This window comes from Poecilia mexicana, unplaced genomic scaffold, assembly GCF_051168715.1.
Source record: "Poecilia mexicana isolate PSO_F unplaced genomic scaffold, ASM5116871v1 scaffold_9, whole genome shotgun sequence".
Taxonomy (NCBI): Eukaryota; Metazoa; Chordata; class Actinopteri; order Cyprinodontiformes; family Poeciliidae; genus Poecilia; species Poecilia mexicana.
In genome coordinates, this window is record NW_028263378.1 from 3,461,823 (window position 1) to 3,488,905 (window position 27,083).

Sequence of the window (27,083 nt, forward strand, 5' to 3'; positions counted from 1 at the left end):
TTTCACTTCGGTCAAAAAGTATTAATTTGCAAACAAAATTCATAAAAAAAAATCTCACTTTTGACACTCCTCTATGGTAGATTGGGGATTTGTGTAAAGACAAAATAATCTCCACACTTGTGTTACTGCCAAAACTTTTAACCCAGACTTTGTGTCTGTATATATGCAGATATACACAAGTGAATGACATTTTTGCCAGTATGTGATGCTGCCTAGGCAGAAAAACATGTCTGTGTTTACCTGTTTGCCCTCGTTTCTCTATTGTCTAGATCGTAACTGTGAACAGAGTCAGACTCCCTCGACAGGCTCTGATGCTGGACTCTACGGCCTATGGGGTACTGATGGACGGATGAATTCGTCTGGGAAGTGTTGTGGAACCGCGGTGGCCGGTTCCCAGTTTCACTGGGGTAATCGCTGTCTCGGTCGTCCACGGCACTGTCGTGGTCATCATACGCTGGAGTGGAAACAACGCAAATACTTTAAAGAAGCATTTCCACCTCCATTTTTTCAGTTTATAATCTCACTATGAGATGTAATGCGTTTTAAGGATGGAAAGAAAACATTCAGGCAACAAAATATTTGAACAAATGGCTCCCTCTTGTGGTAGCAGGCAAACAACACAACAAAATGAACGCTGTGTGACAGACAAAACAATGAGACTCCACACAAGATTTTTTTTGTAGCGAGACAGCAAACCATTCTGCAACATGCAAATATGGAGAGAAAAATGGATCACAGGTGGTAAAAAACACCAAACAACCTCTTTACATACTTTGCTGATCACTCCATCCAAAATAACTCCAACTGCCTGGTGGGATGAAGGAGAGTTTCCAAAGAAGAAAAGTAAACTGTGTTACTGAAAAATTAACTCTGTTGTGCATGGAAGTAAACCAAATGTGTTCGACTGGATGAAATATGTGTCAAAGTGATGAGCTATCTGCTTTTCTGTCAAGAAAGAGCGAAATTAAATTACTGTAATTTTTTTTTTATACAATTATCCTGCCAAATTAGAACCAACACATCGGTCATTAATCAAATTTGTTTTAAGATAAAGACAGATACTCATTTATGTTTGAATTCATCAGTTAACTTCTAAAAAAAAAAATAAAAAATAAGAACAAAGACTTGTTTCTACCTGCATGCACAAAATATTGACTGTCTGTGGACTTACAGCACTGTGACGGCATCGACGCCATTCTTCTTCTCTGGACCTCTCCTGGTAACGGATACTGGGAAAAAAGAAGCAAAAACAACAGGAAAGGTGAAAAAAATAAAGAATAAAATGATTTTAAAGTGATTCCAGCATCTGTTCCCTGTAGTTATAACCTTTATTTGACACAAGGTGGCAGCAGAGAGCCAAACAGATTTTATTTATAAAAGCAAATAAAAGGGACAGATTTCAAAGAAAAACCAGATCTTGTTTTAATTTGATGAAAATTAGTTTGTATTTCTTCAAGACAAAGTCATAAGTAATATTTAAAAGGTATAAATGCAGCAGGGAAATCAGACAGGGATGCTTTAAGGTAAAACTTTCCAAGTAAATGAAAGATTAACAAAAAAAAAAAAGAATCAGACAACACGGAAAAATGTTTTAGTTTCACCTAAAGACTGTACATTACAATGTGAAACAGGGGTTGTACTAAAACAGTGTTCATGTTGTAGTTGAGATTTAGTTTTATTTTAAGACCCTTTGAACTGAGTTTAGATAAAACTTTAAACTCTGATATTTTAAAAAAAAAAAAGTTTTATTTCCTCCACAGTTTAAATTTTTTAATGCGAAAAGCTCTTACAGAATAATAATTAAAAAAAATGATTGAAAAGATTAAATTCTGTTAAAACTTCATCTGGTAGTTCAAATATTTACATGTAATATAGATAAAAGATGCATTATGCTTCATGTTCGATCTTTGAAACCTGCAGATTTACTCTAATGCATACAAAACTTCAAATGCACTTCAAATAAAAAGATAAGGTACAGAAAGTGGCTTTGGCCTTTTTTCAGATTACCATCAGTGACCAGTCATTGAACCGACCTCGTCGTGGATCTGCATGGTGTTGATCCGCTCCAGCTTGCTGGTCCAGTACTCCGCCTCGTCTTCTGGGATATCTGGTCCGAGGAGATGGAGGAAAGCAACAAAGTTAAGAAGAAAGACCCGCAGGCAGGCATGGGAAGGAGGGATATGTCAAGTGATGAGTGGAGAAACAAAATGAGAAAATAAAGCAGATAATCCTGGAAAAATCAGAAGTTAAGTCAGCCAAAGTAGAGAAAGAAATGAAAGACCATGGAGGCTGGAGCTCCACCCTGATCTCTGCTCTCTCTCTGCTCTGGACTCTCTCACCTCAACGTGTTCAAACCTTAAAGTCATGCATTTTTCATGGCTGATAAATGGGAACTTTTCTTTCCAGGCCTCAGAATCAAATTAACCAGCAGCAGCTCAGGGTTTCCCTAAAGCCAATGCAGGTTTTAAACAGGAGTATAATTAAGTGAAGTTTATAATTTCCGGCTGTAGTCTCCAGCATCAACACGAACAAGATGCAACACAACTTTACATGAACTAAAGATGAACCGATAGACACGTTTTCCCTTACTCTCCCCATGTTTCTGCAGCAGGCTCTTGTGTTTGGATTAATGGTCTAAAAACGGCTTATTCTGAGCAAACAGAAATCCTCAACCTGTGTCCTGTATCTATCTGGGAAATCTAACCAAGCTAAAACAAGAGACGTTTGGTCAGATTTAACTTCAGACAGAGAAAAAAAATTATATTCAGAGTATGTAAATATCTGGTTTCAACATGTAAAAGAAGAAAAATAAAACAAGATCCCAGAGCAGGAAGAGTTTAATATGGATAGCTGGGAAAAAAAGGAGAGCAGGAAATAAAAATGAAAAGGTTGTGAAAGATTAACAGAGTGTAACCCATCATAAAAACTTAATGCAGCCTAATGGTAGTTCCACATGTTCCACCATTTAACAGGAAGTGAAGTGAGTAAAACAGAGCAGGCAGCTGCGAGCAGCTAAAGAAGGATTTATAGTAACTTTAGCTTAGTAATTATGATAAAGTAAAGACAGTAAATCTTTCAGTTTAGTGGTTTGTTGAATTTGTCCTGGTGATTTGATTACTTCAATTTGCAAAAAGCATGTTCTCTCTTGAGTTTTACATCACTGAATTTGAACTCAATTCCTCTCTTATGAATGAAAAATAATTGGACAAATCAAGCAGTGCAGCTGCCCCACAATCCTCTTTATTACCAGTCTGAATAAAAAAAAACACATTGTAACTTTTTAAAATGTTTTCTGGCACCACTAATGTGCCAAATATCTAAACAATAAGGAGATCACTGACTACTGTGATCCATGGGCAGTATTTCATTGTATTTTTAACACTTATGTTCTCTAAAATGTCTTAAATAAAAGCATCAATAAACATGCAAGAGGAGTACCGCTTTCTGTCTGTTATGCTGCTAGAGCTGCAACTATTTTTATAATCGTTTATTCTGATGGATAATCGCGTAACCGGACAACAAATTTTCATAAACAGATTTTCATTTAAGCTTATTTTATAAAATATTAGAACAAATTAAAAGTAGAAAATAAACAATTTCCATTTTTAAACAAGAAAACATTTTATAACCTATTTACATATCATTCCTAGCCTGGTAATTTGATGCATATGTAACTAAAACAAATAATACTTCCAACATCGATATGTTAATATCTCAGGCCTTTCTGCTTGATTTAACATCAATACTGTATTGAAATGATCTGTTGATTATTTTTTGGATTAAACGATTAATAATTGGAGTCTTAGAAGGAGATTTTTTTTACAGAATTTGAACCTAAAATTATGTCACTTTAGGAGTCTTGGGTAGAATATGTTTACAGACAAAATGTATATTTATTCTTTTACAGTTTGGGCTTAATTACTGCTCTGAGTCTTCTTTTTTGGGGGTTTTATTGAGTGTTTGTAATGATTAATCGATTACTAAGTTAGTTGATGATTAATTGAATAATCGATTAATCAAGTTTAATCACGATTAGTCATGATTAATCGTGGTTAATCGCTTCAGCCCGACGTGATACACACCGAAAGGAAGCTCAAAGCGAGTGTCCAGCAGCACTTGGTGAGGCGTTGGGTTTGTGGTGCCGCAGATCTGATCCTCCTTCATCAACACCTCCGAGTCCAAAGCCGTCCAACTTCCTGGTCCCTCCTGGAGAACAGGAAACTCTCAGAAAAACAGATGGAAACTACCAAGACACTCATTTGCATTTCTTTAGGTGCATCTTAAAGCAGCAATCAGGTTCCCATCTGTGCATCAATACAGTTATTGATCCTTATAATGGGTCTCTCTCTTCCTGCTGATCATCAGTGATGTTAACATGGTTCAAAACAAGGCAGTGAAAGACTCACTCCTCCCAGTAATTTACTGAATTTATTTGTTTTCTTCTGAAACCTTCCCTAATAGTAACAAATACTAGACTCTGTCAGAAATGTCAGTTTTCTATGTATTTTAAATTTAAAGTCTCAACTGGAAAGAACAGTTAAAGGCCAGAAATATCCTTTGCGATGCTTGAATTTTATTGTTGGCCATAGATCTAAAGAGCTTTATATTTGCTTATTGAGGAGAATGTTATGAAATTTTACTTAATGGCAAAAAAATAAATAACTTTCAGATTTCTCTCTGTACAGTAAAATGATAAAACTCGAACTGAAATGATTAATCAGATTAATCGTTTTTTAATTATATATCAAAATTATATATGTATATGTTCTTACATATGCAAAATAAGGTTGTTGTTTTTTAAGATTAAAAACACATTTTTTAAGATAAAAAAAAACATTTATGTTTTGTAAATATATTTTACCCAAAACTCCTCAACTGGCAGTTTATGCAAAAATATATTTTAAAAATGTTTTAATTACCTTTTTACCCAATTATTAATCAGTTAATCCAAAAACTAATCAGCAATCAGCCCTAAACTGCACTAAACAAGCTGAAAGGGCTGAAATTTAACATGTTTATGGCAGAAAAATTTACTTCAAGACGTATTTTGTTAAAAATTATCAAACATTCACTAAAGAAATGTTGTGTAAATAAAATCTCATTTAAATGAAAAAAATGGGAGAATGTGCCATTTTGTTTATCCAATTAATTGATAAATTGTGAGAATAATGTGTTAATTGCTAATTAAATAAACGGTTACCTCATCAGACTGATGGATGGTGTCCAGCGGGATCAGTGCTGTGCCGATCATAGTGTCCCAGATCAAACCTTTGTTCCACAGCTCCACCACCAGACCCGAGTCCAGATTGCTGATCTCGCTGTGGAAATGAGCAAACACAAAATACAGCAAACAGTCTTTACACTTGGTCACAACAACAATCATTTAAAGGAGTCAAGCTTATACTTTTATCACTACAATCACAGTATAAACAACCTACCAGTAGTACCTGAGCGTTGTACTAGGTGATTTTAGATTTGTTTTGAAATGCATAAATAATTTGGCTCCGTTTTATGTTCTGAACTGTTTCACCATCATATTCCAACTTGTACTCTCAGATCAGCAGATTGGATGCTTTTAAAGGTACCTAAGGAAAAGTGCTGAGGAATACGGCAAATAAATGTTTTGCTCTTATTAAAATAATCAAAGTAAAAATATTTATTAAGGTGTTCATTTGAACGAATGGTCGACAGGAGCAGCAAACGTCGAAACCTGCTGCAAACACGTGAATAAACATGAACCTCAAAACAGACAAAAAGAAAAAAGAAAAAGTAAATGGATCAGTAAAACTCTGCAAACAAGAAAAATACTGCAAATAAAAAAGGAGCAAAGGGAAAATGTTGCAAAAACAACTGCAAGTACAAAACATTGCAAATTCGCTCCACAAAACGAAAGTCCTCCAGAACACTAGGGGGAGTATGGAGCAGGTAACATAAATATGCTGCTGTTATAAAATGTGTAAAAAGAAAATAAGCATAACATAAATTCTGTCTTCCTTTTGGACATCCTGTCTTTATTAAGGGTCTGATCTCACAGATTTGCTAGTTGACTGCCCCTAGTGGTCTGGACGACTTTTGTTTTTTGGTATTAGTGTTTCATATTTAAAATTTTTGTTATTTGTCGCGTTTTTCTGTAGCACTTATTTATTGTGTTTTGGAGTTTGCATCATTAATATGTTTGCAGCGCTTTTTGGCCTGTCAGCCACCGTACCTAACATAACACAAAACAGGACAAATTGCTTTTAACCTGCAACTTTGGATTTTATATATAAACACATGAAAGGACCATTTTCAATATTAGCTAAATGTAGTGAAGCTCATGTTAAAATCACAACCAATCAAAAGAAAGCATACATCTGGTCTAAGATGGGATTTATTTTTATTCTTCAGTCCGGCACAAATCTTCTTCCCCCTTAAGGTCACGAGGTTCACCAGTTTTTGTGCAGAAACAATAAGTGCCAAAATGACAGCTGTCATTTTCTCTAAAGAGAAACAGAAGCCAACTGTCTCCCCTGCTCATCTGCATATTCATATTCACATCCTCATTCACATTCATGTCGCCTCGGTTTGCCTGTCAATCATCTCTGATGACGCTCAGCAGCTCAGATGATGGAGAGACAGTGGGTGGGAGAAGCTAAGTTGTGTATATACTTGTTTAAGTTGCCAATTAAGGAGATTTTCTGGCCTTATGGGGGACAAAAGTCATAAAATATCTGATGACTCGGTTCATTTGGAGACCAAAGTTGCAATATTTTTTACATTTTCAGCTGCTGCGGTTCGATTTCACATTCAGTCAAACTAATTCAAAAACCTGTTCCCCTCCTCACCTGTGGTGGCGCTGCACCAAGAATTACAGAAGGAAACGACTCGAACACCTCTAAAGAAAACAGAACTTATTTTTTCATAAAATGTTAACAAAAATGAAGTAGCGTCAGATTTTAGTACTTGTAGGATTTCTCTCGTCTTTGGAAAACATCAAAAGCCATTTCTGCTGCTAGCGCTAGACTTGTGCGTTTGTTTTGGTTGCTTTTACCCAGAATGCCCTGTGTTGTATAACAAACTGACAAACAAACTGGAGTTTGATCAAAGCAGACTAAATGGGGCTTAAGTTAGGCTTGTCACAATAAGAAATTTTGCTGATTACTTGTTTTAGAAAAACTCTGAATGATATTGACTTTTGGATGACAATAAATTGTTCCAATAATTATTGCGATTAATGAGAATTATTCTGAGACCATTTTCAAGTAATGTACTGATAATGGCATATTAATGCATGTCAGTAACTTGCGCAGCAGCAGTTTAAAGTTTAGTCATAGTTTTAACAATTATTTAAAAAATCATTTTATAAAAGTGACATGTTGTACCTTTAATTTTACAATTTCTCAGCTAAATCTGAATCTTAAATGAGTCAAAAATATGATTTATTAGCAGTTAAAAATGACATTTTGGTCAAGGTGAGCTGCTTTAATCTCATATTACATAAGATGACAGTCTGTTGGTTTAAAGGGAGGGAAATGGAAAGAAAGAATACAGTTTCTATTACTGGCTCAGTTTAATCTATGGGATTATGCAGTTTTATGATTAAAAACATATCTGGTGTCTGAATGACGTTCCTGAGTTGCGTCTCTGGTGAAAACAGTCAGAATCGGTGCATTTTTAAACACCCAGAAGGACACTGTGTGTGTTTGAGCCGAGACTGAGAGCAGACAGACGGGAGATCTGTGAAGACAGCGGTGAAATTCAAACATGTTCCTGCTGGGAAAGCTTTGCACAAACACACACGGCCGTTTCAGGATCAGGAACGAGAAAACAGCATTTTCTTCTTGGCAATGCTCCTCTATATGCCATCAGTCTTGTTGAGTTGGTTTGATTTTGACATGATCATCAATGTTTCAGCACTTCTGGCTGTTTAAATCTTAGAGTCCATACTCAACACCCAACCCTGCGTCACTGTGTTAACTGACCCTATCAGTATTCTTAATTAAATCAATAATATCTACAACAAAATGATTTTCATTCCTCCCAGATGAAAGTGGTTTTAAGGAAGCGGTTGTGCACTCACACAAGCTAAAGCTGAAGTCGATAGTCCTCTTTAAGTTGAAAGGCTGCAGTTAGGTTTATGCATGAGATGGGTTTTTAATGTCCACATGTAAATTTATCAATACTTTTACCCATTTCCTGGAAGATGTTTAACAGGACCTAATCAGTTAAAATGAGATTGATCATTTCAGTTCTGATGATTAATATTTTTCAAAGGACAATTTTGATCATAGAGAGAAAACATTCCATCTTATTTATGGTTTTGTTGTTTCTGTTTTGACACTTTGAGTGTTTGGTGTTCTTTACAAAATGAACGTTTTTTTGGTTGTTGAGAGAGCAAACCTGTGTTATTATCAATATGTTAATTGAAAATCGTCTCAATGACAACAATATTATCACTTATTGTCCCAGATGATATATTGTCTTTGTCAAAGATATATTGTTACTGACAATATATCGTCCAGCAAAATGTGTTACTGTGACAGGCCTGGTCTCAGATTTCTGGCAAAAACTCACATTTTTAAATTCATGTCAGAACTTTTCAAGAAATGGACATTTAAAGTTGGAAACTTTTGACATTTCAAATTGAAATTTACAAGTTTTTTTTTAAAGTTCTGAGATTATTCTTAAAATTTCTACTAGCAAATATTTGACTTTTCAAACTCAGAAATTTCCAACTTTGTTTCTAGAAAATTTCTAAAATTAGTCTAAAACTTTCTGAGTTTTCTACTAGCAAATGTCCAACTTTTTAAGCTCAGAAATTTCAAAGTTTTTTCAAGAAAATTTCTGACAATCTCAAAATTTTTTGGCATAAATCTAATCCCTTTTTTTTTATAGAACTAATACATCATCCGTTCAAATGATCACTTCTAGTAAAGTCAGCTGCATTTCCCCATCCTCTATTCAATAAATTCCAATTAAAATATATAAAAAATCTGAATGCAAAACAACGTGACGACACACCATGAATTGGATTTATAAAGAACAATACGTAGCATCCAACTATTTCGTCTTATTTAAACATCCAGATGTAAGAAACTTTGCAGATCAGAGTCAGAGAAGCAGAATGAAGAAGGGTAGGAGGAGGAGGAAAGGGTTTCCAACAGACAGACGTTAATCTCTCCTGTTGTTGTAATTTGATAAAGTCACTCCTCAAACACTTAATACAGGCTGATGCAGGCAGAAGGAAAAAGGTCACAATTTGTTGATACTTTAGCAGACCTTAATTGAAGGAAAGAGTAGGCGATGACCCGAAACATCAGACAAACCGATCAATAATCAGAAGAGCTTCTCCCCAAACATCTAAATAAATATATCCTTAGTTGTTTTCCAATTAAAATAAAACACATACATCTGTGAGCTTAGACCAGCCCATTCTTTACTGCAAAAAACTAAATCTTACCAAGTACTTTTGCTCCATTTCTAGTGCAAATATCTTAGCATGCTTGAAATGAGACAAAATTAGCTTTTAAGTAACTTTTCAGCAAGACATTAGAGCTTGTTTTGAGCCAATAATTCCTTATTATTGATAACAAGGTACAAGTACCATTATTTCACTTATAACCAGACATTTTTCCCGTCTTAAGTGAAAAAATATGTCAATAGAAAAATAACTTTTTCACCAATATTAAGGAATTACTGACTTAAAACATCCTCATACATCTTGTTGCCTATTGGTTTGTTTATGTACAAAAACATTTGAACTAAAACTAGACCAAAAATACTTGGTAAGATTTTGACTAATTGACAATCAAAGAGTCATATTAAAGCAAAGTAAAAATGCTAACATTAGCCTAGCATGTCAACTAAATGCTCTGTATAGAAATATCAGTTTAACTGGAATCTGCAGCTGTACTGTACATCAGGTTATTTTTTAAGCTGTTTAGCATCATTTCCTGCTGCTAGGAGAATCACTGAAGCACTGAAGTTCACTGCAGAAAACACAGAACCGATAACAGCTTTAAAATGAATGAAGTGCTGCGTGATGTACTGCACTACACTGCAGGCAGCGGCTAGATTGGGAATTGATTTGGTGGTCATGATGCGGCTCTGTGGAGTAAGATCTAATTCAGTCTGCAGCGTCACTGAATTTAATCTAGTATGATTTAAAGAATTACTCATGAGCATCAGCACTAACCCTTTATTGTTTTGCAATACACACGTTAATCGTAGAATTGTGACTTTTTTCTCAGAATTTTGACTTTAATTGTAGAATGCTGACTTTTTTGAGAAAAAAATACATTTTCTCATAATTCTTGTGGAATTCCGACCTTTTTCTCAGAATTTTGACTTTAATCGTAGAACTCTGACTTTTGATCTCAGTCGATTAATGTCATGGTCCTGAGAAAAAAGTCATAATTCTATTAAAGATTAAATAATTCTTTTTTCCCCCCAGTGGCCCTGATCGTCTTCCGTACTCTAAACACTGAAATAAGAAAATCTGTGAGCAGAGAGCAGACCAACTGTTCAAAGTAAAACTGTCAAAAATCCCCCTCTGTGCATATTGCAGTCCGGTTGGCACAATGGGCTTGGAGAAAAATTAGCAGCCGGTCTGCTAGTAGCTGTGGCACAATCATTACTTATCATGAGATTTTCCAAATTAAATCTGGATTTTTCTGCTCTTCAGATGCGCCTTTTTGCACTAAACCTCATTTTGCCATCAGTGTTTCTCTGCACAGCTGCCAGATGCAGGACGAGTTAAAAAAAAATAATTATGGGATGCCATTCAAACGACCTAACAAGGATGTTTTGCCCATCAGACAATACTTCCACACACAAATTGCTGATTTTCTCCTCACACATTGATTCCAACATCACCACTTACAACAGAGCAGGAAGCGTAAAAAGACCCAGCAGATTTCTAAATCAGGTGCATCTTTACCTCCATGCCCTCTGGAATCAGGATGGGCTGGACAATTCATTAGATTTCTAACTGGCTCATCCACTTATCTGGCAGGTAATTTCACTTTCCATCCATCCAACCTGCTTCTGCCCAAATTCCCATTTAGGAGGCCGTGTCAGCCGGCCAGACCGGAGTCCCACCGGCCGCTGCTGTGCACCACTTTCAATGCCACAGAGGCCCATTTAGACCAGATAACAAGTCAGCTTGCAATGGCTACCTGGCCTGCATTCATCTGCAGGCTGCCACAGCGTCTGAGGCACCAATTTCTCTCTGCATTTGTCTTGATCCATCCCAGAGGTTTGGCGGCGAACAAGCCGTTAGTGACACCACTTTGCAAAAGAACGCCAGAAAAATAAAGCAAAGCGACGATCCAAACTGAAATAAATGAATTTAGGTGTTAAATAGGGCGGAAATGACTAATTGGATTAAATATGATTAATTGATTTTAAAAAAAAATTGTCAAATAATTTAGTAATCAATTAATCATAAATTGGAGAATACAGACTAACTTGATAAAAAAAAACATATTCAAACTAGAACTGTACAAAATATATTAAAACATTGCATTAAAGATAAAAACACCTTTATCTGTAAATATGTTGCATGAAATAAATGTCCCCATAAAATAAAACAAAAGTATTTTTAAAAGTTTTTTTTCCAAGATTTATTTGATTGTTTATTCATTTAATAACCGTTTTATTTTGTGACACTATGCATTTCATGGACCTTTATCTTTTTAACTCTGTTTTTATCATCAATAGAAATAATAAAAATGGAACAAACATTTATTTGATCGCATGAAATAAATGTCCCTATGAAACAAATCAAAAACTGATATTTTAAAAATGTTTATGTGTTTATTTTTTGTTTATTTTAATATTTATTTATTTATTTCATTCTTTATCCATTTAATAACTGTTTTACTTTGTGACATTTTAATTTTGTAAAGCTACTTTATGCATTTCTTGGACTTTTAAATTTTAACTCCGTTTTCCTTTCATGGCTGAATACAAAAGTCTTCTGCTTCCCATTTCTGTGTTTGTCTGTCACAGGAAATCCAATTGAAAACCGCAGAAGTTTGTGGTTATATAATGTGACAAAAGCAGAAAGGTTCAAGTGGTTTAAATACTTTTGTAAATATTAAAGTATGTTACTTACAACATGAAGTCCTGCTCCCAGCATGGCTGATCTCCACGGACTGTGATGGTTGTGCTCTTCACATTCTGGACCTTTAAGGTGACATAGGCGTTGAATTTGTCTGGAAAAAACAGAAAATGGAAAAGTAGAAACTCAAGTATTTGTTAAACACTTTTGGGGGTCAGACATGAAAGATACGAAAAGCTAAATGTTATTTTAAACTTTTGTTATCTTTTATTCCAGGAAATATTCAGAAAATCCCAGATTAAAATGGAGAGTTTTTCCTTGTATGTACTGTAAGCTGGGGTATTATTGATGTGATGAAATGTTGTAAAACATTTTGTCACACAATAAAATAAAGGGGTAAAACACTCTTCAGATCAAATACATTTCCAATATTAGCCGTTACTGTTTTTCACATCTGAATAAAAATAAAAAGAAGAAAACAGGTTGGAAATATATGAAATATTTAGATTTTTTCCATGTTTTAAATCCATTCATCCATCTTTTTACAAATCTATCCACCCAAACGTTTACATGCATATCCATCCACTAATTCATCTCTCCACCATTCATCAGTCTTTCCATCCACTTATCCATCAATTTACCTATCCTTTAATTTATCCATCCATTCATCCAATTATCTATCCATTCATGCATCCTTCCATCTATCTATTCATCCATCTACTTATTCTTTAATTTATTCATCCATCCGTCTGATTATCCATCCATCCATTCCACTGCTGCCTTTGCTTTTTGCTGATTCCATATGAATCGGTTAAACACATAACTAGTATATTCACAGTGAAAGTTTGTATTGACGCTTTAAAAAAATATTACCGGTACAAATAATCAAATGGCCAAACCTCTGATTACCAACTGCTGTTGAAGAAAAAAATGGTCTGAAGAAAAGAGCACAGCATGTTTGGGCCTTAACTTTTCCTCTAACATCAAATGCATTCATTTCTCTCAGCTGCCTGCTAATGCAGCTGCTCTTACAGCAACAGCTTTTAGGGAGTCAATCTACACAGGCTGAGGCATGAAGAAAACAACATAAAAGGATCTGAAACGGAGCTAAAAATCATTGCAAAAATGAATCCATAAAGGATCTGCTAGTATAGATGATTCAGATGTTATTCTGTGTTATTTTGATAAGATTTCAGGTGGTTTATACAGACTGAAAGAAAAATCAATGCAAGAACTGGCAACTTTGTAAAGGATCAGCTGTTATTAGAGATGCAAGTTATCGATTCATGAAAGGTGAGTCATTTTAGTTCTTATCGATCAACTAACGATTAATTGAGAAGCGGTCCTGCTAATATGAAGATGGCCATCCATCTTTCCATAACAAAGTGCTACATTTTCAGAATATGCTGAATTAAGAAAAATAGATAATAAAAAGTATATACATTTGTGTTAGCTATATTAAATACTGACTAAATAAACAGAAAATTGTGGTTTTCTCACATCACGTTAAAAACGCAGACAGGAACATATTATCAATCAATAAATCAATCAAATTTTATTTGTATAGCACATTTCAGCAGCAAGGCATTTCAAGGTGCTTTACATAATGAAAAACGAAAATAAAAACAGCATGTGACATTGAAGAAACAGTAAGAAAGAGGAAGATTTTGGAAATAAAAAGAAAAAGATAAAAACATACTTTTGTTACGGAATTTAAGCGGCTGTCATCGCTGGACTCCGCCGTCCGTTTAACACGGGTATTATCCAGGCCCGTCGCCTAACAGGACAAGGTCTCCAACCTTGCAGCACCAGGCTCCGTCCACCTGTCACGAATTTTTGCGCTAGGACTTCGTCGTCCTACACGGATTTTTGCGCACTATTTTTACCTGTTACAGTCTAGAATTTACAGGGTTTTTCTGTGCGCGCAATGACCGTCAATCACTCGCCACGTTTACATAAATAGATAAAAAGTAAAGTTAAAAACATTAAAAACATCGAAGACATCAAAGACATTTTGCTGTCATGCTCTCTAGCCCTAATTTAGCCATAAGCAACTCTAAACAGGTGGGTTTTAAGTTGAGATTTAAAGGCACCCAGTGTTTCAGCTGTTTTACAGTTTTCTGGAAGTTTGTTCCAAATTTGTGGTGCATAGAAACTGAATGCTGCTTCTCCTCGTTTGGTTCTGGTTGTGGGGATACAGAGCAGACCAGAACCAGAAGATCTGAGGGGTCTAGACGGTTGGTACAGCAATAACAGATCTTTAATGTATTGTGGTGCTAAACCGTTCAGTGATTATTAGGTTGTTGAATAGAAGAAAAGGTGGAAAATATTTTCTTCTGTTCATGAGAAGTGACATACTTCCCATGAACAGAAAAATGTTCATGCATTAGTACCGTCTGTGGTTTATTTTTAATTAATATTAATTTTAATTTCTCTGTGTTGTCTTAACCGCTTTATCCTCACCTTCGTAGCAAATCAGTCATTTTTGTTGAGATATTGACACTGCTCCGCCATGAAGCACCTCCGCTTAATCAGCGCTATTAAAGTGAAAACTTAAGCAGTTTATCGAGTGTTTATATTTGAAAACAGAACCGCCTAAAGCGTATGTATCATCCCACACCGGACTCTCCCTGAAAGATTTTTCTTTCCCCGTCTGAAGTGGCGCCGCCGCCATCTTTGTTTCTGTAACGGCTCCGCTTCAGGATGAACAGCGGCGCCCTCTGTTGGATGGCAGGCAAACTACAACACTAAAATGAAATATGGCCGTTATTAGTTATTCAGTTAAGTTAATTAGTTACGAGGTGGGCAGAGAATCTCAAAACGGTACTCAAGTAAGAGTAGCACAACTTCAACATATTTTTACTCAAGTAAAAGTAAAAAGTAGTCATCCAAAAAAATACTCACGACATAATGTAAAGTTAAGTGGAAATTTTGGTATTTTAAAGACCAAGTAACAACAAATAACACAATCAGGCAAAATACATATTTCCAAATTTTTGTTGTTTTTTTTTTTTCGATAAAAAACTAATGAAACTTTACCAAAAACTGAAGGTGTGTGTCTGTGTCTGGTGAATTTTTGGTTAAAACATGTTTATTTTTCATTCAGTGGGTAGAAAATACAAACATTTTACTCCAGTAAGACTAGAAATACTTAATAAAACTACTCAAGTAAAAATAAAAAGAACAATGTAGTAAAAATACTCTCAAGTTATTTTTTTCAAATAAGAAACTCAAGTAAATGTAACTAAATACTACCCAGCTCTGATCAATTGTAATTTAATCTAATTAACCTAGCTGTTATCCTGATAAAAGTTATGATAGAAAATTATTTTTAGTTTACCAAACCTATAAATCATCAAGTCTGCACTTGTTCTGTTGTGTTGATCTCTTATGGGCTTTCTGCACCATAAAATGACTTTTCTTTCTGTTTCTGAGCGAGTTAATCTGAGATAATCCATCATTCACTTTACAGAGTCTCCATGTCTGTGATTCTTGTAGACAGCTCCATTAACTGACTGCTAGCACCAGTGAGAAAAACATACAGGGTCATGACTGTAAGCAAAAATAACCCAACGAGAAACAAAAACACAGCGGCGAGAGTATTAACAATCCAGCATCTGTTGTCTGTGACCCTGCAGAGGTTGTTGAAGAACAACGCAAACTTCCATTAACGTTCTTGTGCAAAACCCACAGAAACACGTCAGATGCAGGCGAGCTTGGGGAGAAGATATCCTAGCATGCAGCAGGGCCTTCTTGGGAGAGCATCCGGCATCATTTATAATTAACTGGCAATGACTTATGAAAATGAATAAGTTATATTCAGTTACGCATGGACGTGTGCGGCGCGGCTGGACCAGATGACATTTACTGGGCTGTCTACAATAATGAATACTCTATTATGGGCACCGAGGAAGATTGGAGAGGTTTTGGAGATGGAGAAGAGATAAAAACATCCAAATCTGTTTATTGTTCGACAGCAGAAGGACAATATGTTCTCCGTTTCATTACAATTCCCATCTAGTTGTGTCTAATTAATATTTGCACACTGAAATTAAAGTAAGTGGAATCACACAGGAGCCATCGCATATGAGGAATCGGAAGGTAACTCAAAATTATTTGTAGAAAATTCACAAATAATTTAGATTTTTTTGTAGTTTATCTAAAATATTCTAAAGAAAATGCAGCTTGGGACATAGAAATATCATGACTCAATGCTACTTGACACCCTATACATAATTTCCACAAGTCTGAACTGGATCAGCGCCATCTTGGTAGGCAAGTGGAGCGCAAAGCAAAGATGAACCATGGCTTCTACACCAACAAAAATAAAGACACTATTTTTTAAGATTAAAAAACAGTAGCTGATTAAATGCAGCTACTATGTCCAGTTTAATAATATAAATTATTATAATTTTTTTAAGTACAGTATGTGGCATCCTGAAGAAAGAACAATATTTGTGTTTTGGGGAAATAAATGCTGTACCGTTAAGTCACAGCTATGCAGTCAAACAAGCAATAAATAGTTATTTTGATCACAAGTTGTGCAAAAATACAGCGGGATTGGTTAAAACAAACTTTAAGCAAACAAAGGTTTTGCAATTGTGTACTGAATTCTGCGTAGCATAAAAACAACCTGAATTTTATTTTTCCATATATTCAAACACTGTCTGAGTTCTGTGATAGACCTCTGAAGTGGCCACACAGTTCCTGGATGAAGTAAACTGACTCAGAAGAAATTGCTAAAAGTAATTCAGCACAACAGTTCAGGCTGTGTCAGCGCAGGCTGCCTCATTACTCCAACACTATCCCTTCATTAAAGCCAGAGACTCCTCTGCATTCATTATTCTGCAGGTATAACCAGGACATGACAGGAAATATGACACACTTTGCCTACAATTCGCTGCTCAAAATAAATTATATAACAACATGTGGTGCAGATATTTAGGATTTATCTTATTAGCTTAAGAGAAATCCCTAACAAATCCAATCTATTGTCACTTTACACTTGGTCTCAAAAGGAAAAACTTCAAGTCTATAAGGATTGTATGGAAACTTCACTGAAACCTTAACCAGGATTTTAGAAAAATAAGTCTTCGTAGAACCTAGGCTTGTTACAATACTGAATTTTGGATGACAGTGAATTCTCCCAATAACTATTGCAATAATTGATAATGTTGACCATTTTCAAGTAAAATATCGACAATGGCATAATAATGCAACTTTTCCCTCTTAGCCCAATAAACTTTAACTGAAAGATATTCTAAATATTCAAAATAAAACCCAACAAAAAACAATAAAACGGAAATAAGAACCACACACAATAGAAATCTTAAATTAAATGGATTATGAAGCCTCTAAACAAAATTGCTCTAAACTTTAATGAGTCTTTTTGCCCTTTCTGCTCACTTTTATTCACTATTTTGTGATGGTTAATCACATTAAATACCTAGTAAAATACATAGTCTTGTCACTGTAACCCAAAAGTGGAGGAAATACTTTAAAATCTGGATAATAAAGTGACATATAAACCAATCAGGTTTCGGAAATGTCCTGGGACAGCAGCCAGTTCCCTCTGGAAATAAATCCATCGCTTCTTACCATTAGGCATAAATCAGAGCATGTTTCCAAACTGGGGCATTAGAGCGGGACAAAACCAACAAATTTTTCCTTGACCTGAAACGAATAACTGTGTCACCTGACAGAGCGGCATCCTGGGTAAAACATTTATCGGTCACATCGCCGGACACCGCAGCCCCAAGGAAACACAGATCCTGTAAATAGGTCAAGTTTTCAGAGAACTGAAGTTTCCCCATTATGTCTGGATAGCTGTCGATTTATAAAAACTAAGGCTGACTTAAAAACACTCAGGTGTTTCAGTCAATTTTACCTCTCAGTGTATTTGATGACCCTTGACCCCACTCAGACGCAGCTCATTATCCTCACTCTGAAAGAGTGAATCATGGTGCAAAGATGGCCAACATGGAAAAGTATAAAAATAAGTTTCTTGTTCCAGTTGCTGTAAAAGCAAACACCAAATTATTTTAATCTATACAAAATAATGTTTTTTTTCTGCACAAACTTCTGCATTTTGAATCATTCAGGTCCACTTTTCAGCATCAGTAGCTGCGTTTTTATTACAAACATGCGCAAAACGTCTTTTTTCTGCTAATATTGAAAAATCACAATTTTGCAATTGCAGGATTACCATTAAATAAGAAACAAAATTAAAATCACATGTGAATGTTTGTTCACTTAAAAATAAGTCAATTTTTCAGCATCAGTATCAGAATTTCCATTATAAATGTGCAAAAAACTCTGTATATTTTACCACTAATGGATGTAATGTATTTTTCACATGTGAATAAGTTTGTTCATGTAGTAAGTAATTCCAAATAATCTGTGCCATCATCCCCCAACCACTTCCTGTCGTCATCTGCTTTGTAGTTTCTGCCAGTAGTAACATCCTGTTGATGATCATGTCACCTGTTTGATGTGAAAAAAAGTGTTTCCATTGCAGCTTTGCAAAATAAAGCAATTTCAATATTAGCTCATCCTAGTGCCAAAACAAGTTTTTCCTAAATTGTCGTTAAGCTAATTTATTTTTAAATGTCAAATTGCACGCAGCTTTTCCATTAAATAATAAAGATATGACATGTCCTTATTTCCTCTCCTTAAAACTGCTCATCTCTGTGCTGTTTGTCTCCTAAAGAGCTTGAAAGATTTTTCTCTGTAAATGAATGGCACATTGTCATCTCAGGCTAGCAGGTGGCCCTTTGTCTGTGATGATCTATTGATTTTCCTTCCCTCCTCCTACAGCTTGATTTCTTATTCTCCCACTCATTCCTGTTGTTCTCCCCTCATCACCGCCTGCAGAGAAGTGGAAGGGACAAACAGCTGCAGCCTAAAGAGACGTTTAAGACGTAAAGTGGCTGGGAAGAGGGGACCATTCTTGCATCTCCTCTTAAAACAGTTTGAATTAACGTCATGCTTCTTACATGGCTCACAGTAATAGTAAAAATGGACTTCATTGGGAGAAAAGCAGATTGCATAACATGACTAACACTTTGGCTGGTTGGAAGTCCAACTGTGACACAGCTGGACTTCGATTTCTCGTTGAAAGCTAGGTCTAGAATATATATAATGCAATAAGTAGACATTAGACATTATATTATTGAATCACAAAAGGTCACAGTTTGTGCCAGAATAACATGTTTGCTGAACGTCAACACAGTGCAGAACTAAAACATAATCTTAGGTATAGTTATAAAGACAGTTTTGTCACTAGCAAATTTTGATGCAAGATACATTCTCCCAGTAATTATTGCCATGTTGTTTTGAGAACTTTATAAAGTAATACATAATTTTGTAGCAATCACTTAACACTGGAACTGGAAGATTTTTTAAATATTCAAAATAAAACTAAACCCGATAAAATGGAAATAAAAAACACACACAATAGAAATATAGTTGATTATGAAGTATCTGTAAACAGAATTTCCCTAAATCTTAAGATCTTCAGCATTTTAATGTGCCAGAAATTGTCTGAAATCCCACTTTTCATTGGATTGTCTTTATAGCACAGTTCTTTTTCCACTGCATCATGCCATTAGGTAAATATAGACCAAAACTTTTGAAGAGTGTTTCTGAAAACGTCGTAACTCTTTGAATTGAGGCAGTTTTGTAAAATAGCCTGTGAATGTATGCATCTAATGTCCAATCCTGCGGTAGTTTGAGGCTTCCTATAAAGGTAATGCGTTTACTCACGCATGTGAATAAAGGAGAAAATTTGAATGGGTTCTTACCTGGCGGCCCATGAAGTTTGGCTTTCTTTACTGAAAAAGGAGAAGAAACATTGAGTTAGTCAATGTGTCAAAAAGAAAACATACTTATTTGACAGTTTTCAGAAATATTTATCTTTGGAATATTTCACACTTGTAAAAAATTTTATTGCAAATGTCTTTGAATTTTTATGTAGTCTAATAAAATAAAACAGAATTTGTTTTGATAAATGTTGCCTCACTAAATGTTCATAAATTAATTTATTTAATAAAGAAAATTAAAGGGACTGGAGTAAGCATTCTCCCAGTGATTCTACTATATAGTTAAAAAATAAAATAAATAATACAAATAATATCAGTCAAGCTCTTCAGCCATCTTTTTTGCTAATCTAACACTTAAGCTAATACTGTTAGCGCTAACAGCTAACACTTGACAGTTAGCCGTTTTCGTTGTTGTCTGTTCCTCTATTTTTTATTAAATTAAAGTTAATATTTAAGTTCCACTAGTTTAGTTACCATAACATTTCATTATTGTTTGCTTTTATTGTAAAACTTGCCATAAAAAGTGAAAAATACATATAAATAAACATTTATGTTGCATATCATCAAAATAGCAACTCTGACTCAGTGTTATCAATTAAGTTGCTGATCCACAATGTAAAAAAACAGTTTACAAAAGCCTAATTCCTATAATCATCTTCCATAAAGTCAGCAAAAAGATGAAAAAATAATTAATTTTAAAGTTTTCTCTATTACTAGAAGAGAAACACAATGAGAAATAGAAACAATGATAAATTGTTCTTACAGACAAAAGGAGCTGATTAAAAACTAGTCAAGATTAATCATGCCACAAGATAAAACAAGACTTTCAAGAGAGTGAATGCATCATTTCACCTGAAAATATAGAAATATATATGTGAACAAATGGATAGATTGCTACGTAGCAAAGAAAAACAATTGATCTTAATGCTAATCATCAAAACACTTCAATCAAATTCAGCAATCAGAGAACTTTTCAGACAAAAGACCTGCAGCTTTCTATTTAGATTATGCAAAATACATTACATTATTCTACTTGTGCAAGCTACTGATTATGTCTTAAAATATGTGAGCAAGACAAATAGAAAGATAAATAATTACTACGTCACTCAGACACATTGAACGTTAAATTATGCCTTAATTTAAAATTTAAACCCAAATGCCACAAGTTAGAGACATGTTTAAAAACAATGTTGTCTTTGGCCACAATAAGAACCTCATTTAACTGAAATAAAAACCTATAGATCATCCAGTCCTTAAAACAAATGTATGAGACGATTTTCATACAGACGATGGAATGCATCCTTAAATTAGCTGATAATGTCTCCAAATCACAGCAAATTGCCTTGAGGTTGTAAATACTATGTTTATAGACATACCGGTGTTAAGGTCTTGCAATCTACAAACTAGAATAAATAAAGTAAAAAACAAAAATTAAATAAATTTACACATAAAATAAAACAATGTACCTTTTATTATATACAATTTTCTTAACAAAAGTGTCAAAAACACATTCAAATATATAATGATGGGTCTGTAACAGCTAAAAGAAAAGCAGGGGATCTGCTAACAGAGATAAAGGTAATAGAGTTAATCTTTTTACATGTTTCTGGTTATTAAAGGTGGAATCAACTAACTCACTCTTTGGTTACCTAGCAACTCATTCATTCTCTGGTTACCTAGCAACAACCTGTGGAGCAACTTAAGGTTCCGCCACTGTTAACAGTTTAACTGAACAGTAACATGGAGCGAAAACTATGGCAGTATTTCAGATATAGTTAGATTGATATGCTGATATCGTGATACGTTTTCCAGCCGTATCGTCCAGCCCTATAAATCTGCTCAATAAAGTAAAATAAAACGCTGAGAGCTCAACAGAAAGACTGTTATCAGGTCATGTCTGTCAGACTGTCGGCACAAAGCGCCTTGTGTGTCACTAGTGCCAGGTCCTGCAAAGCGTCACTGAAAACCTGATGGCGACCTGATTGGTGGCGTGCCAACGGCGCTCAGCCAAAACCTGAAGGGCTGGGCTTTCACCAAGCGAGCGAGAAAGAGCCTTCACACAGTTCAATCTACTAAATCTGTATCTGCATTCTTATTTAAAACAAACAAAAAATGTGTATTTGTCAACTATTGTTAACCCTGAATAAATTAACATAAAGTACAATGTGTTAATGCAATTTAATTAAAGGGTGAATCAATCATAAACATCCCAAATATTAACTGTTGAAATGTTAAAATCTTCGCCATGCAGCTACTGACATGTGGGAAATGTTAAATGTCATGAAATTCCCAACAGAAAATAAATATATAACATGAAATAAAAATTATAATAATTCTAATACATGTTTAATTTGTTTCGCTTATTTTTCCACTGAATTTGACAGCTGCATAATTTTTAATTATTATAATTGTAATAAAAATATAATACATCAAACTTTTTCATGCTTTTTTGGATGTGCAATAAATATTATTGATAAATCAATAACAACATACATACAACATATAAATAGATATGTTATTTATTTAATTCTCTTGTAAAGCGTCTGAGTCCAAAAAAGTGCAAAAAATTTATGTATGTATTATTATTGTTTTTTTAATTATACAGCTGTCAAATAAACAAGCTGTAAAATATCAAAACAAATAAAAATTTTAATATTTTAGTACAAAATAAAGAGTTCTGACTCTTTGAACTCCTTGTTTGTTTGTTTTTTTTGCAGTTTTATGACATCAGAAACATTTCCCCTTGAACTCATCCACATCTTCTTGTGCAGTACTCCTGCTGCAGAAAGCCCAATCAACTTTCCTGCAAATGAAATGAGTGTCACAGCGAATCCAAAATAACCCGACGGTAAAGCGAGCGGCCACTAAAGACGGGATAAGTGGATACACACGCTGCATTAATAGCAGCAGACGTGTAATTAGCCCTTTAAGCTATCAAAATAGCTTACATCTCCAAGCCAAGGGCAGTTTACATTTGTAGATAATTGTCGTGTGAATTGTGTTATTGATCCCAAGGAGACAATTAAATGTTTTTGGTCAAATAGAGAGTAGTTTCACTGACTGAGTAGATTTCTTCTCTCATTTTATTTTAGTTGGGATCTATTTACAAGATGCTTAAACGGTAATCTTAAACCCAAATTGTTGTTTTTTTTTACTTTTTTTTATAAACCGCACTTAAATGTTTTTTTTATTTATAATTAAATATGTAAACATCCCCCATTCATGTTTAGTTGACAAAATGCAGAGAGAATTTGTGCATTTTGCAGCAAACGCTGTATCAGATGCCAGGCATGGTGGTGGCAGCATCATGCTGTTGGGCTGCTTTATTGTTTTATAAATTCTGTATTTTCACCTGAAATTAGCAGCTGGACAGTTAAAGCACAAGACACTGACCCAGAACATTCTGGAATAAAGATTCTGGAATAATTCTGATCAAAATTAATGGTAACGCAACTCAAAAAAAAAAAAAAAAGATGAATCAGCCAATCACAGCCAGGACGTGGGGCTTAGCGCCATCAGTCAATCTCGTGTATTTGTTCCTAAATGTGCAAATGGCGGAGAAATAATTCATTGTTACAAAAAAGCTGCTTATCCACCATCATTGGTGGCTATGCTAACTAGCCTTAACATTCAAGAGGGAAGGTGATTGACAGTGCTAAGACCCGCCTCCTGGTTCTGATTGGTTGTTTCTAGTTAATGCTGGGAGAAGGCAAAGGAGTTTGATTTTTTCAGATTATTTGTCTCATACCATACTGTAATGACAGAGTTACATTTCAACAGATATGTAAAAAAATATATTCTTTATAAAAGTTACATACAACAAAGTTGCTTTTAGGACCAATTTATACAGTTAACAACAACAAAAATGCTGCTTTCAGGCTTAGTTACTCTCAAAAAGCAGAAAAGATCCAGAAAGGCAGAGACTTGACCAATTTTCCCAAATAGAACTGAAACAAGATGTCAACATAAAAGTATGTCAGCCAGAAATAATGCAGTACAGCTACATTATGACACACATCTCTGTGCGTATGGAGGTCTGAATCCCTGCTGGTCCCGGCGACGGGGAGGCAGAAAGCGGGGCAGATGTCAGACACGTGTCAGCTGGAGTGATTGTATGAGAGGATGTGTGCTGCTGGTGACGGTGGGATAATCGCTCTGAGCTAATGCCTTAAGCAGGGCTGAAACCTAGCGGACCCGGCTGCATTGTGCCAGGGGATGAATTACAAAAAAATATATAAAAATTACTCAAATTTAAACCTTTCCTCTTTTTTTAATGAAATGAAGCGCAGGAAGCATTGTGCATGATCAAAAGCTGTTAAAATGCTTTTCCCAATTAGGGAGGTTTTGAGACGACAAGCTATTGTTGCTATTAGTGGAAAACAGAGTGATGTTCACGTGACGACGGATTAAAGCTGCTGCTCACAAGCTCCCCTGCACGGGAATTGTTATGTCACACTCACATCTGTATTGTCTGAAAACAGCAAATGGACAAGAATCGCAGCTTTGATTGCAAACGCTGAACATTTTTCTGGTATTTATGTTGCAAATCATGGTCAATTTTTTTTGACCAACAGTTTCAATAAACAACATGTAAGGTTTTTTTCTTTTTCAAACACAGGTTCTGTGTTTATCTGAAAAGTTTAACTTAAGGTTGAAAAACGTATCACATTATAAGCATTTTATATCAGTCGATATCAATAATTATCAATTAGTTTCTGTTTTAAATATCTGAAATTCTGCCAAACTTTCCTGTTTTATCCAGTTTTCACTTTTTATTTTTAAGCAGTTCTGATAAACTTGAAACTGCTGCTGCACCAGTTACTCAACAGGATGTTGCTAGGTAACCAAAGTTTGAGGGGAGGGACTTCAAACTGCTTATTACCCAGCAGGTTGTTGCTAGGTAACCAAAGAGTGAGCCAGTTAGTTGATGCCACCAACTTTTCTTAGCTAGCTGAGAGGTTGAGCAGTTATCTACATCTCCCAGAATGCTGTGGGGATCTGGAACAAAGTTCAGAGAATATTCTATATATTTCTATCAGATGTTTTATTTATGGATACTGATCACATGTCTATTTCAATATATATTGTTGTTGGTTTATTGTCCTGTCTTATTTTGACTATCACTGTGGTGTCGATGGAGTTCACTTTGATTTTATAGAAAGTAAAATCACAATCATCCAGTGACTTTTACTCAAAAACATACTAGGGTCAATTGCTTTGAGTTGTGTGCCAGTCGCACTAAGCAGTGCACTTCTGTCTAAAAGTGCAATAACAAAGGAACAAATGTTATCTACATCAAAAGCAATAAATAAAAACTGATTTCTGTTGGACTTTGAAGAAATAATGAGGCTAGAACAATAATGCAAATAAAAAAAACATTACAGATATAATTTTCTCTGCAGAGTTTCCCCCTTAGTCATCCTGCTGCTGAGAGCGTGAGCACTCAGGCAGGAGAGGTGGCTCTGGTTTGATCTCCTAACAGGGATGTGAAAGTGGAGCTTTGAAGCTCAAAGGAAGAACAGACCTCTGAGTGGTGAATTAAAAACATTTCAGGCCACAAACACACAGAGAAACAATACACCTGCTTGTTCTGTGGGACTCGCCCTCCCTGATCAAAGAGTGAAATCTACTTCGTATGATCTATTTTAATGAAAATATCGCATTTTTATACAACATTGGGGAAAATTAAACACAGGAAGAAGGCAAAAAAATTGTTTAGTTGTAATCCTCATTTACAAACGGTCATTCATTCAAACCAGTTCGACCTTTGTTGACTGCAAAGTGTAGCTTTTATCTTTGGTTTCAGGTTCTGGGAGTCTCTGCTCCAAAATCCACAAAACCCAGAGGTTTCTTAGCAACAACTTGTTGAGTAACTTGTGCAGCAGCAGTTTCATGTCATAACTGCTGAAAAATAAAAATAAATGTTGTGAAGTGAAAGGAAAAAATGAGAACAATCAGCTCAAGAGGTTGGTATAACTTTTCCGACATTGAAATTCAAACATTTTCAAGGTAAGTTTTCAAACTTTTTCAGCACCACATTTGGAAAGAAAAACACTACAAATTAACTAAAAAAAGTGTTTCAATTCACTATTATTGGATATAATTTATTACTGTTATTTACAATGTCTTGTGATAATACTCTACATTCTACAGCTGAATTAAAATATAACAAAATTTTACGTTTTAATCATTTCACACCCAAAACGTATAAAATATAAGCCAACCTGTATTTCAATTAAATTGATCAATAAGTGACTGAGTCATAAGGAATAATAAATATTTAATACTTTGAAACAATCCAAACAAATCATGTTAAGGTAAATTACCTTCCTATTCAAATTAAATGCTTAAACACAAAATAAAAGGCAAAAAAAATAAAAAATGTTCAAATTTTTCTGACTTTTATCAAGACAATTTTAGTCTGATTTAACTTCAAGCAGTGAGAAAAATATTTGTCTTTTTATTAGATCTATAAGAATATTTGGTTTCAACAGTAAATAATGTTTTCCACATTTAGGCTGTAGATCAAAACTGCAGTTTGAATATCAAGTACTTTCAAGGATTTTATACAAAAATCCAGCACTTTCCAAACCCGGAAAACACCTACATGAAAGGCTTTCAAGCACCTGCAATTTAAATAGATGTGAGTGGCCTGAAACGTGGGTTAGGAGATCCCCAGTGTGTTGCAATGTCTGATAAAATCTGCTGAACAGCAGCAGCAGCAGGCCGGCAGGAGTAGACTGTGTCATTACAAGGAGCCAGACTGCGGGTCTATTTTTAGCTTTAGCCCGGTGGCTTTGAGAGCGTACAGGTTGGAAACCTGTTGGCCATGAAATTAACACCCTTTCACTTCCATTAGATCATAAATAACCCCGCAGACCTGCTGAAATACATCTACCGACAGCTCAGAACATGTTGGATACGCTACATTCAGGGTTTTACACACAACTTAGCAGCTGCTCGCTGCGTGGCAGCAGAGAGGTCCTTTAAAAAAAATCTGATTTCAGCTTAGAAAATAATTCATGGGAAAATACAGTGAAGTCAGAAGAGAAAATGTTGATTGCACTTCTTGTTTGTCAGTTAATTTTACGTCGGCATATTAAGCCACAAAATTACAAAATAGCCTTTGGATTCTTCCTTTTTGGTAGTATTTTCTAATTTTTGGCACTTCAGTACGTTTACGATTAAAATAATAAAGCAGTTTGGATATTGAACCAATA

At 34.9% G+C, this 27,083-nt stretch overlaps 1 protein-coding gene across 1 annotated transcript in view; it reads right to left on the reverse strand.

Annotated features, from left to right (window-relative positions):
• Nucleotides 1-236: 236 nt before the first annotated feature.
• The window catches only part of LOC106909377 (protein unc-13 homolog B-like), a 32,908-nt gene continuing 6,061 nt past the window's right edge, over nucleotides 237-27,083 (reverse strand). The window contains exons 2-8 of the mRNA XM_088008628.1: nucleotides 19,846-19,875; nucleotides 12,098-12,197; nucleotides 5,201-5,318; nucleotides 4,083-4,206; nucleotides 2,034-2,107; nucleotides 1,172-1,229; nucleotides 237-454 (exon numbers count right to left, since the gene is read on the reverse strand). Coding sequence (XP_087864754.1) covers nucleotides 237-454; nucleotides 1,172-1,229; nucleotides 2,034-2,107; nucleotides 4,083-4,206; nucleotides 5,201-5,318; nucleotides 12,098-12,197; nucleotides 19,846-19,875 — 722 coding nt within the window. The remainder of the gene's footprint in view (nucleotides 455-1,171; nucleotides 1,230-2,033; nucleotides 2,108-4,082; nucleotides 4,207-5,200; nucleotides 5,319-12,097; nucleotides 12,198-19,845; nucleotides 19,876-27,083) is intronic.